We start from the raw sequence: 13,501 nt of genomic DNA on the forward strand, positions 1-13,501 counted from the left end.
ATGCCGGAACAATTCTTGTTCGGCCGTCTTGCCGCAGCCGGAGAACTTCCTGATCCAGCCAGTCGCTCCTCTGTCAGACCACCTGGGACACGACATAAAACTACTGCTGGACACCAACACTGTAACTTTTTAACTTACAATAAAGCAATAAGTTATTTTTTACCTTACAAATGAAAATAGTACTATTATTGGTAATAGCAGACGACGTGTGGATAATTCTGCGGCATTAAGACTTATTTTCAGAAAAAAACCCTATATTTTTCTGTTTTAAGATCCTGTTCCCCTTGTATATTCATTTTAAATGATGTCTTTTTCTTTTGTTGATGTAAGAAAAAGGGCCAACGCTCCGAATGGAGCTTGTAGCTCTTCACGAGCTCAGTGAGAGTTTCAGATTTGGGCTGTCTTCTGCCAAGCTTTACAGCAATGCTTTTCTTTTTTTCCTTGTTTTTTTTTTTCTGACAGTTTCAATTTTAAAATCCTAATAAATTATTCTAAAGCATTTGACTGCTTTGGTTTTCTTTTTTTTAAACTGCATCTGACTGTATATACAGGCATACTGATGTCACAATATGGGCCATATTAGGTGCACCCTTTAAATGTATTAACCTTTTGTTTTTTTTCTAACGGTGTTTACGTAAATGAATTCAACTTAACAGCTCCCTGGGAATGGACACGCGACCTTTGGGAGTGTCCTGTGGTGTTGGGACATTGGTACCGGATCCTTTGGGTCCTGTGGGTTCACCTCCAGGGTCTCCCCCATGGATCTGGCTTCTTCCCACTTATCCTACACGTTTGATCGGATTGGGATGCGGGGAGTTTGTCCTTCTGCGTGAGGCTGCTGCTGGCGCGGGTGTGCCATGGAGGGGGGGCGGGGTCTGCTTGCTGTTTGGTCTGCAACGATGTTTAGGTGGACGGTTTGTGTCGGAGTGACACCCAGATGAATGTTAGGACTCAGGGTTTTTACCCACAGAACATTGTACTAATGTCTGGATCGCTGCAGTTAAAACCACTCTGGTACGAACAAGACACGGGCAAAAAGTCTGAATTGTGGCAGAAGATATCAGCGAGGATCCCAGGTCAGAAACTGTGTATGAACTTTGTTTGATTACGTTACTGTTACGTCAAAGTGAACCATTCGCGCTGCTCTCACCCGTGTGTTCGGTTTAACACCACAGACGTGCACGATTGGGCCAGAAACCAACACAGTTTTCAAAGGGATTGACTTCTGGCAAACATAAACTGGGAGATGCCATAATTCTATAAAATATCTTCTCTGGGCCTTGTGGCCCTGGCGTCATGTCTCCTGGCCTTTTCTCTGCCTCCAAGAGAAGGGAGGTTCCCATTATTTGTGTTAATGCTCGCAGCGTGGCCTACAGCTATGGCAATATCAATCTGTGTGTTGGTCGATTGACTGGTTTGTTCCATTTGCCATGACATTCACCTTCATCTGCAACATGAACTGCGATGAGTTCGGCGATCGAACGCGCCGTCCTCGGACAGTCCCGCAGGACGAAGGACACTCTCAGCTGAATAGCTGCAAAAGTCAGAAGGCAAGGCAAGGTCAACTTGTCCCCCGTGCGTAGTCTGAGAGTTTCCGCACTTCATCGGTTCCGGACTGTCAGAAGGTGTAAATGGTGCGGCGCACGGCACCGGGCTGTCGGGGGGCATCATTTCCACACATCAGCATGTTGTGTGTTACCGTGAGGTGCCAGCAGTGGTAAACAGAGTCTGGTTCCTCTCCCGGGGCCCTGGATGGAGGCCAGCAGGGTTAGTGATCCTGTCTCCTGTCCCACCTCGCCCCCCTGCTCCCCTCTCCTCCCACAAACTTCAACCGGTGCACAACATAACAGACCCAACAACCAGACACTTTCTAGTTAAAGGTTGAGACTCCTCCAGTGGGATTTTCTACTCTCTCAGGTTCTGCGTAGTTGCAGCTTTTTCGTGACGCTCCACTCTTTTTGAATCCGGGTGTTGTTCTTCACCTCCCGACGGTGTTTCAGTGAGGTAGAAACCTGCTGAAATGGCTCTTGGAGTCCTTGATTCACAAGTGAAGGGTTCGCTGAGCGGGAGCACATATTTTGACCGAGGTTCTATAGAGGAGCGTGAACCTCCGCCTCCACTCCGCAGCTACCTTTGTTTGACAATTTTCACCTGCTTTTGTCCTGCATACCCCGTCAACATCGTGGCCCTGGTCTTCTCCATCATGGTAAGCATTGACCACACATCTTAACTCGGCTGAGCTGACCGCGTCTCATCGCCTGGACATATATACGTGTCATTGAGGAAAACGTGTGTAAGTGTAAGAGAATGTCTTCAGGATGCTAAATGAGTTTCAGTTACTCCGTGTTCTGTGCTGTGTGAGTGTGTGTTGAGTCGTGAGCTGGTCATCTAACGAACCTTCGTGATCCTCCATTTTGGAAAATGAAACCGAATGTCCGTGTTGCACGGTGACGATCTAAACATTCCTTCACAGGCCAAACCTCAATCGACACTGTTACACTGTATTCAGTATACAGACTGCAAGAAAACAAGAATAAGAATAAAATCTGACCATGAAACCATGTGACAAAGTGTCTGCAAAATAGACTGTAAAGTTTTCAAAATTTGGTTAATAAAAAATAAAGAAAAGTCATTTATTTTGCTTATTTTGAGGCTTATTTTTGATAACCAGCAGTTAGTGCAGTGTTAGTAAAAGTAAAATCCTCAAATGCACTGACCGAGTTTCACACTGTGTCTAACGGCGATTTCATGTCCTCAGTCTAGAAACAGTTACTACCAAGGTGACTACGATGGGTCCAGACGGCTGGGCAGGAACGCCCTGTACGTCTCCGTCGCCTGCATCATCATCGGCCTCCTCATCATCGCCATCAGCTGCATTGTCCATTTTACCACGGTAGGTTTTCCTTTTCGCAGCGACGCCCTGATCTGTGCTCGCACACACAACCACCACGGGTCAAAGGTCGTTCTGTATCACATCATGATACATCGTGTCAGTCACATCATTCTTACTTGCTGAGGTCCCCTGGGTTTTTGCTTCGTCGGTTCACATTTTTCTTGGGTAATTTTCCAGAGAGGACAAAAGGTCTTAAACTGATTCACCCATAATCTTTATTCCGAGAAGATTTTAGAACAGTGCACGTCCTCTTGTTTTATTAAAACAGTCGCTCAGTCGTAATGTGTGACCCCAGGACTCCCTGAAAAGACGCTCTGATACGGCGTGGGTTGTCCAGGTGGAATATTAAAGCCATTTGAATTTGATGCAGTGCAGAGGTGGAACAAAGTGAGAAGGGTGAAGATTTTAAACTGAAAGGCAAACTCTCAAGTATTCTACGCTTCTATTGACAGATAATTGAAACAAATCACAACACATACAGTATACGACCGACTGATTTATCTGCTGTGGATGTCGTTACCTGTCCTGTATGTGAAAGTCCTTTCATTCCACGTGTTTCTCTTAATTTTCAGATGGATTTTTAGCACAGACGACATGTCGCACCTCTGGTGATCTCCGGACGGAGTCGGGTGGTTCGTTTCTAACCATCTGCAAACCAAGAGGACTCGACTCGTGTTCACTTCGATCTGCAAATCACTTCCTTTCATGTTTCCTGTTCTTTACATGGACACACAACACCAGCGGTCAGTGATGAGGCAGCTTCCTATAGGTGCGTGGGGGAATCCACGAATCACAGCAACATTTTTCTTTGGTCAGGTTGTGAGCTCTTGTGTGACACAATGTATATTCTCTGTTGTTAGTATAAAATATGAAATGATGACATAAAAAAAACATGGAATACATATTTTATTGATCATGATAACTTCATGTATGATAATGATTGCATTTTCATTGAAAGATGCCAGTCTGTAAATCTGACCTTTGTTACTTACTTAGCAATGACATTAATAATATTATGTGCTGCTAAAAAATAATGACTATAATATTTTGATGATATCATCTGTGTATCTAACACGTGACCTGGGAATTTGACTTTTCCTCTCCGTGGAAATGGCTCTAAACATTTCGAGAAACCTAAGGTTTGCTTTTAATAACTTGTCTTCAAATATTTCACATTTAAAAGATTAATCGTGGTTTAGATTCACACGTTTTCAGTGTGTCAATAATTCCTCTGACTATAGTGCCACACTGTTCCCTGTGTGGCCTGACATGCCTGAGCCCAATGTGGCATCAAATCTGTTACATAGAGGTAAACACATCAGGAGATCAAGTAACTTGTCTTTGAGATTCTTTACACCTGCGAGACCCTGCGAGACCCTCACACTTAAAATGATGTTTAACGTTGAACTGGCTTGTTTCTGTTGTCTCTTAACTGTTATTCTCGATGTCTTATCTTTAATGTATTTCCATGCCTTGTATCTGAATTGTTCTATATAAATACTCTTGCCTTTCCTTTCCTCGAGGATTTCATTTGCTCCGAGTCACAATTACAGTTGTGAATTATTCCACTTTCTACGCAGATCTCCGAGAAACCCCTCCTCGAGGCTCGAGGTACAACCTGCTATGCCGGGACATTTTCTTGTACTTTGATATGTCACAGTATATCCCAGACTAAATATAGCAGATCTCCCATCCGGTTGCGTTGCAGGTTGCCCAGTCTGTCACATGAAACGCAGCCTGCTGCGAGGGAACCGAAACACGTGAAAAGTGTCATAAAAGGGTGGGAGCGAGTGATGATTCAGACGGGTTGGAGCTGGAAGTTCCCTGAGCTTGTTTTGGTGCTTTCGATTTAATCTCATAACTCATCTCAGTGTATTTCTATTGGACAACAGCACTTTTAGGCTGTATTGTCATTTATCTCACAGCACCCGTGTTGTAACAAGGTGGTCCATGGACCCCGAGGACGCACACATTACCCGTGCATGCTCCACACAAGAGAAGAATGCACTCTCGGCGTCTTCATGTTTGATTTGCACCATGAGCCTTTCCCGTCAAAGCGATTACCAGCGCGCAGGTGTAACTCAGAGCAGTGTCTCTGATGTATGAGGCCTTCTGCCGGGTTTCAGAAGTTGTCTTAATGCCCTCGGACAAATTAGTTTCGGAGCGGTAATCGTCCACGATTATCTGGCGTTGCCTGAAAGAGGAAACACAGCGTTGTTTGTAGTGCCACCTCTTTGATGACACACCAAAGCGAGAAGCGGCAGAGAGGAGGATGACAAATGAAAAGAGTGCGGGGTCTCGACAGCCTTTGGTAGGATTATCAAGGGATCAAGGCAGACTTTGTGACAGGAAACCCATTTCAACGGAGCTCCTTTGTAATGAACATCTCACACAAACAAGATTGACTGAATTCAATTTTTTTTCCAAGGCAGATTCTGATCCCCAGCTTCCGTGAGACGGCTGCTGTTCCCCCCCCCCCCCCCGTACGAGGACAGTGGAACATTGTCCTCTCCGGCTCACCTGAGGATGAGCTGTTGTGCGTTTGGAGAGAGCCACTCCATGACTCAACTGAGGTGCCCACAACTAGGCCACTCTCCAACCAGCTGCTTCCATTGAGCAGCAGATAGAGGCTCCACGCAGACGTATCCCGTGACACATTCCTCCCGGGGAGCAGCGGTTTGATCCGGCTCGAACAAATGAAAGACGATAACTGTGGGACTGATGCAGAGCAGAAATGCCGATATCCTCAAGGATTCACTTTTCTCTACTGACAAAATGGCTTTCGTTAATGTTGTATTTTAATCTCAGCTGTTTTCTGTTTTGTTTGTAGTTTTTTCGGCTCGTCAACTGTTTTCAGACCCGAACTCTGGATTAAGTCAGAGTTTGCAGCTGATGGATGAAGAACGCAGCAGGAGATTGTTCGGGTCAGACATCTTCGCGACAGCGGGAACATTCAGGTGAGGGGTGGCGTCTGGGTAGAGCGCCCACTCGCTCGCCTTGAATCTCCCTGACATTCTCCTGCTGTATTCTCACGTGGAGCTCACTCTGACAGTTACATTTCCTTCCTCGCCTACGGCCCCTCTCGGGGCAGCTATTGTCTTGTTTTAGATTAATTGACCTATTGACCTCTTGGACTCAATAGATGTAGACACCACATAGACATATTATCATCTTATAGATTTACTTGTTGAAAATGTCTTTGCAAACCTTTGCCCATTAACACATCTCGCAGACACCCCCAGCGATTACATCCGATGGGAACTAAAAAGATAATCCAGCACCGCTGCTGCTCGCAGCCGTCGATGCAGTGGGATCAGTGAACGACATTTCATAGTCATTTGAGAAAACTGTCGTCATGTACTTGTCGCCTCCTGTTGCTGAGATGCTTTTCATTCTGTTCACATGACACGCACATCCACGCTGATATTACTTTACACTGACTCATAACTTCGGTGCCGCTGTACGTGAAATAATTACTTTAGTCTTGGGGGTGTTGCTATGAAGACGTTGTGTCTATTTTTTAATTGCACAAGTATTCAGCCTGTTGTTTTGTAATATTTTCATTTTCAAAAACATTGTATCATAGAGTAACCTGCAAGGAGCTTATTTCTGCTGCGGTTTGTCCTCTGTATGACTGAATGACCTTTGAAAACACATACGGGAGCAAAACCCAGTGACACAAAGGAGGTCAAGCGTAAAAGCACGGAGGATCCATCTTGTACTGCGTATTGTCATCATCACACAAATAGTCGTATGAGTTACTGTATATACACTGCATACATCATGTGTGGTTTCTGCTGATGTGGAAATCTTTGGAGAACCACAGGGAGCTTAACATCATTTAGAAGACAAATGAGTAAACTACAGGCGTGTGTGGCCATAATACAAAAACACATATTTTTAGATTCCCCTGACTTCTATCTATGCATGTTGAAAATAATATATTGGAAATAGGGTAATGATAAGTGTAAAGCCATCACGTAACATTCAGCAGTAATCAAAGAATCAGGATAAATGACCCGAATAGGTTTCAATTTAATAACCAAAGAACATTATGTTATTTACAGTTATACAGTTATTTAAACTTTACTTAGAAAAAACTGAGAACGAATAAGCTTGAAACAAGGGAAAGGCTTGAACACAAAAACTGCTTAGCAAGAGTGAATGTCTTGCCCAGGGGAGGCAACTAGTCGCCATCAGAGCAGACCTGACTTGATGGTAGAGGCTACAGACTGCAGGTGGAGAGCTTGTAGCTACAGTGTCACATGCACGGATATCTGTATCTATACTTTGAGCTGTGTGTTTTTGCGTACAAGAGAAAGAGAGAGGGAGAGAGAGACAGAGACAGCCAAGATGAAACTGCCAGCAATATTGTTTCTGGCCTGTAGAGGGAGCTGAAGTAAACATGGTCCCTTGTGCTGATCCTGCCTCCCACTAAGTTTATGGGAATTTTTTGGAAAATTTCTTAAGTGATTTTCATGGACTTTTCTTTGGTGTCTTCACTTATACACACCAGCTGGATGCAGACTCGTGATCTTCTCCAATATGAACGTCTGTCATCCCCCCCCCCCCCAAAATAACTTGGACCGACAAAAGATCCCACCACACAGTTCATTGTGTCTGACGAAGACTCACCATAAAACCGAAGACTGAAAACAGAACACTGTCTCCTCCTGGAAAAAATCTAAACACATTCCACAAATGCTGCAATCAAATCCTCTCAGTCGGCCGCCGTTCAGTCTCGAAGACGTCTCCGTGCTCGGTCCAGTTACGGTGCATACGATAGTGTTACTTACTGGAAACCCTGCCACGGTGGAGGCCGGGCTGCTCACTTAGCTCCGAAACGGGCCTGATATTAAAAGTATTGATCTGAGCCGGTGAAAGGTATAGAACCGTCTCTGACCTGGGAAAAGATCAAAACGTGTAGTCTGGTTTGCTTCTCCTCTTCATCCTTTCTACTGTGACATGACGTGATACAAATGTTGTGTGAAAATTAGACGACATGCATTTAAAAGGCAATTTGCAAAGTGTGTACTATTAAACAGCAAAAGGTGAAGTAATAGCACGGCCAAAGGAGGTGGGTGGGGACTGTTCGAGAACGCGAGAAATACAATTCTCTTGAGACTTGACTTTGGTTTTGGTCCCCTGATCAGCTGAAACCATGTGTTTGGCCACTCGCTGCACTGCCACGCAAGGTCGGAAGTCATGGTTTTGGTCTGAAAGGAGGCTTTGCTTGTTCTCTCCGTCACAGCCCCCCCCCCCCAACCCTTCCTCTCTGCAGCAGGAGCCCTGTGTAATTACATCCAAGACCTACGCTTGATATCACTGCTGACATCCAGCAGCACAGCCCCACCTCTCTCTCTCTCTCTCTCTCTCTCTCTCTCTCCCTCTCTCTCTCCCTACCTCCCTCTCTCTCTCTCTGCTGTTGGAGAGCTCTCTCACAAATGAGCGTGCAGTCCTGGCTCTTTCTCAGTGGTGTGCGTGTAGCACAGAGCAGATGGAGGAGGAGAAGACGAGGGGGAGACGGAGACGGACGAGAGGAGGGGTAGGAGCAGAGGAAGAGGGGACTGTTATCCAAGTGAACAGAAATAAAAATGGAGAATGGAAGATGGGCTGTTTATTAAAGAGACAAACTGTTGGCTGAGTCTGTGGGGTAAGTGTGCGGCCGTGAGACTTTGCTTTGGCTTGTGGCAGCACATCAAATTCAACAGTGTTTGCGTCTCGGCGAGCTGAAGTCGACGTAACAGAGCAGGGTTGGATGTCCGGTTGTGACTGCTCAGACTCTCAGGGGAAGTTTTGCCACAAAAGAAAATCCTCCTTAACCGTCTGAGAGTGATAGAGCAGAGGCTTCTCCCCACCTGAGGGTTGGAGGCTGCATCCAACGCCCCCATGACTTTATCAAATCCACCTGTCACCCTCCGGGAGCAGCCGGGCTCCCCATCACTGCGTTGCAGGTTTGAAAATGAATCTCCTGAGGGACAAGGGATCTGATTACGGGATCAGACTGATTGATTAGAGGCAATTGCAAATCTGTGAGCAGGGTTTTCCCCAAATGCTCGGTGTGTGTGTGTGTGTGTGTGTGTGTGTGTGTGTGTGTGTGTCAGACAGCAGCTATAGAGAGAGGAAGAGACTGGATTTAAGGCTGACTGAGAGGGAGAGACAGATTCAATTGAGTCCAAGTGAACACTTCCCTTGTGATTCACAAGCCTTGTACGAGACATTTTTCGATCTATGCATCTTCCAATTATTTGACGATGCAAAGCAGAACTTCTGAAACGAGAATAAGGCCACTGTTCTTGAGTTGTGAGGACACTTCCTCATTGGAAATTAGGGGCCAATTTAAAATCTCAACACTATATTTAAACTTGACGCGCGTGCTCTCTCCTGTGTGCTGTGAACCAAGGCGCACAGTGCACGGCAGAGACACGCCCTTGGTGTGCAGTTAAACTAGCGGCACACGAGTTGTGCACGTGGAAACAGGATGGGATCAGGAGAAAGCCGCTGCCATACATTATGAGTGGGTTGTGTTCACAATTGGTTTGGTGCGGTTAACTATCATAGACACTGATACTGCTGTTTTAAAAGCAGAGCATGCTGGCGGTTGTGGTAATGGAGCATCTCTGAAGAGGAAACCATGTAGTGGTGTGCGATATGCAGAGTGGTGAAAAATACAGCAGCCTATGAAAACTGTGTGGTTATTCTACAATGGACGGCAAAGTGGTGCAGTGGTTCGCACTGTTACAAGAAGAACGGGGCCTTACTGTGGAGAGTTTACATGTCCTCCACATGCGTCCTCCCACCGTGCAAAGGCAACGCTAAGGTTAACTGACGACTCTGAAGAACGTGAATGTGTCCAGGGTGAACCACGCCCCTCACCCCGTGTCAGCTGGGATTGTCCCCAGCACACCTCGACCCTTAAGAGGTGCTATAGATGTGGGTGCGGTGGTGGCTGTGCGAAATGTTGCCACAGTGGGTCTTGTGCATAGTTGTGATTTGTCACTCTGCTGGGAGGAGAGGCCTTCATACACCGTGGCCCTCAACAGATGCTGTTAAGAACGGGCACATCGACTCTACCAGGGGTGGCGCACCATCATGTCTAATGAAATATACGTGAGCACAATAAAAAAAAAGTAGATTGTGACAAAAAATGGCAGATCTGCTTTAGTACATCTCTTAGTACATCAACTTTCATCATTGCTGGGGTCATGGACCTTTTTCATGACAGACATGTTGACAAGTGACAGTAGGAAAAGCATATTAAAATGATCGTTGGCCTAAATTCCATTTGGCTGCTTCTGTTTCAGGCTCCTGGTGTTATGCACAGTGGCTCACTGTCAGGTCTGACTGGGACACTTGAACTGAACCGATCCATTGTTGTGGTTCTCAGCAACACCTGTGCTTTTCCTACTGTGACATTTCAAAATGGCTGCTGTGAAGACAGCCTATAGGCCTGATCCAGCCTTACCAACGGTGTGCAGGTTTTCTTTCCAAGCAAGCTGCGGTCAGTGGTTGAGAGGAAAACCTGAAGACTGTTGACACATGGTCAGCACATGTGATCCATACTTCACTCTGCTGTTGTTGCTGCTGCTATAATCTGAATAAAAACGTATTTTGGAGAATGAAGCATGCCCTGATATGTTTTTCACTTTGGTCACCAATTCCTTTTGAACATCTAAAACAAAAGCACTGAAAAATGTATTTTGTCGTTATCTTAAGTGACTGACGAACGACCCGCTCCTATGTCCCATTTCAAACCCTGGTTTGTTTGTTTCTCTCTGCTCCTCTCTCACAGACAAGGGCAGGAAATCACAGGAATCGTAAGCAGCGTTTTCGATAGAGCAGACCACTGTGAAATCAACATTGCCAGAAGGTGCAGCGAGGCTCATCTGCATGGTGGAGTGTCGGCGTGTCACCCCAAAGAAAGACACAGCCTTGAGGAGTAAACATTCGTCTCAGCGGGGGGGGGGGGGGGGGGGGGGGGGGGGCTTTCCTGCTGATGTTCAATCTCAAATACTCAGCAAAACCAGATGTTTTCATCGCGCCAAAGGAACACTCCCCTTTTCATAGTCACAACAAATAAGGCATCTAACTGCACAACAGAAATACAGATAATGTCCATCTAAGGGACGTGTGTAGTCCAAATACTATGGATTCGAGCATCTCCTCTTATTTCAAGACGCAGGTGACGCTCAGCCTCACTCGTTCCTTTATTATGAACCAAGGACATGACAGAGCCAATTTTAATATCTAAATCCATCGACTCTGGAAACAGCAGTGCAGTCTTCCTTATGGAATCTGAAGAAAGCACGACGGGCCTGTCCACAGCTGCGTTGGTGGCCATTGCCTGCAACACCTTGGTTGCCATCCTCCTCCTCCTCCTCTGTCTAATCCTCTACCGAGCCTGCAGGGTCCCGTCCAGCCCCGAGAGGCTGCCGGTGCTGGCTCCGGGTGAAGGAGAAACCCGGCAGCTGAACGAGCTCAAGTACCTGTTGCCCTCCTGACTTCAGACGGATGAGTCAGATGGAGCAACGGGCGATGGCCTCAGTGCACTCCTCCACAGGAGAGGGGACCGGGACGGACTGGAGGCCATAATGTGGCGCGTCCCACCGACTTTTTAAGAGCCCCCTGCCCGTCTGATGGCAGACATGACTTCACAAGGGCAAGTTTAAACTGTGTCGGAGACAGAAGGCTATTTTTATGCAGCCGTTACTTATCAGCTTTGTCCTTGATTCGCCACGAGCACAAGGAGGAATGCCAAGATGAATGTATTCACTCAGCACAGACGGCCTGAACGACACGGCCACGAGGACTGGGGCAGATTATACACCGAGACCGGGAGAGAGGAATGATCCGTGCACAAAGAGCGGCTGGCCTGTTGTTGGAGCTTTCTAAATATATCCTCTTATTGCATACTCTCCTGGAAAAAATAAATACCAATAGAGAAGCAGCCAATCGCTGAGAACAGGGACTTGAGCCTGTGTGGAGTGTGTGTGTCATTGTCACTCGTGTATACCAGCGATCTGCGAGGCATACCGCCATGCTGAGGATGTTACATAAGGACTAAGAGGGGGCTTAGTTGAGATTTGTGTCCTCTTCAGCACATCCCTCACACTGACATCTGCCCCTGGCTGTCCCACTCACTCTGGACTGAATTGCAATCATATGGAGTCATACGGGTCGCAAACAGAACCTGCCCGTGTTTCCCCCACGTCCCAGCGCAAACGAACAGTGCTCATCGAGCATTTAAGCGCTTCGACGTCAGAAGGAATGTGATGGCGTTGAAAGATTTGACAATGTGCAGTGTTGAAGCTTGTACCCTCCAGGAGTCCAGCTAGTGTCACTGATTAAGGACACAAAAAGTAAGAAAGGGCTCTCAAAATGTATTGGTGTTTGCTCATATGATAATGTGGCCGATCAAGCATCTAATTACAGAATTGGAAACATTTCCAACTTCAGTATATTCCAGTTGTATTTTTCAACATATTGGTGACATGAGAATCATTTTAAAATATGATGGATCCACAAAAATATTCTACACATACTGACTCCTATCAAAATGATCAGTTAGAATTAACAATAATTTAATGATCAAATATAAATGGATAAAAGAAAGACACCAATTGACCTGGGACCTGCACTGTGAAGCAGGAGTTGTGGTCTGTGAGGTGACTTCGAGTTAAACTGTGTGTTTTCAGGGTTATATTGGTGGTTCAGTTCATTAAGGTAAATCTCCGAGGTAGCTTCTGTGTCAGGCTTGCACAAAAAATGGCAGGCAAGAACCCTGTAGCACGACACAAAAGAAGATGCGGAAAAGTTCAGGTGCAGAAACGGGGGTTTAGTGAACAAGCAGAGGTCAGGTGGTCAATAAGCGTATGGCAAACAAATTCTGTAGGGGCGGGCAAAAAGGAAAGTCCAAAGGCCAAAAAGGCAGGTCAAATCGAAACACATCAGAATCAGAATAACAAAACGCTGGAGAGCTAGGTTTACACACTAGCCGCTCAGGCAAAGAAGTGAGGGAACGGACTGGTATATAGAGTGAAGGGCTGATGAGGAGCAGGGAGGGTGGGCTGGGGCAGGCCGGGGGAATGGAATCAGCAGGTAATTCAGAGCAGGAGGGAGAGAGTCTGAAATGACCTGATGAGAGTTCGGATTCTCCTTCTTCTTTTCCTCAGCGGCTCCATCCATCATTTTTCAGTGTGTTTTACCACCGTGTGACATCACATGTAAATGCTTCATGTGTAACAGTAACTTACATGACTTGTGTCCCTTCAAGGTCATATTGAATTGAAGCAACTCTCCTATGCATTTAGAGAATCCGAACATCATGGCTGCCGATCAAATACTTCCGGGTCACTTCAAGATTTAGGAAACTTCCTAAGCAAATTTGACAATTCAACCATACCCTGGCTGAAGTTGTGACATTCAGAGGATCAGATTAAAACCTGTTAACCAATCATATCCAAAGACATTATTCTACAGGTTATAATAATGTGATCCAATAATAAAGAGCAAAAGATATTTACACATATAGTTTTTGCTGCTCCAGACTTTCCATGTGTTCTTTCCAGCTTCTGACAAACAGAAAGTTAATCACACCAAACCAATACA

At 45.9% G+C, this 13,501-nt stretch overlaps 1 protein-coding gene across 1 annotated transcript; it reads left to right on the forward strand.

Moving 5' to 3' along the window:
- The first annotated feature begins 1,831 nt into the window (after window positions 1-1,831).
- Window positions 1,832-4,405, forward strand: LOC118309345 (transmembrane protein 233). Its single transcript, XM_035631362.2, has 3 exons — window positions 1,832-2,206; window positions 2,759-2,893; window positions 3,466-4,405. Exons 1-3 carry the CDS (start codon window positions 2,021-2,023, stop codon window positions 3,475-3,477), a joined length of 333 nt encoding a protein of 110 aa, XP_035487255.1. The 5' UTR covers window positions 1,832-2,020; the 3' UTR covers window positions 3,478-4,405.
- The last annotated feature ends 9,096 nt before the right edge of the window (window positions 4,406-13,501 follow it).

Source organism: Scophthalmus maximus, chromosome 6, assembly GCF_022379125.1.
Source record: "Scophthalmus maximus strain ysfricsl-2021 chromosome 6, ASM2237912v1, whole genome shotgun sequence".
NCBI lineage: Eukaryota > Metazoa > Chordata > Actinopteri > Pleuronectiformes > Scophthalmidae > Scophthalmus > Scophthalmus maximus.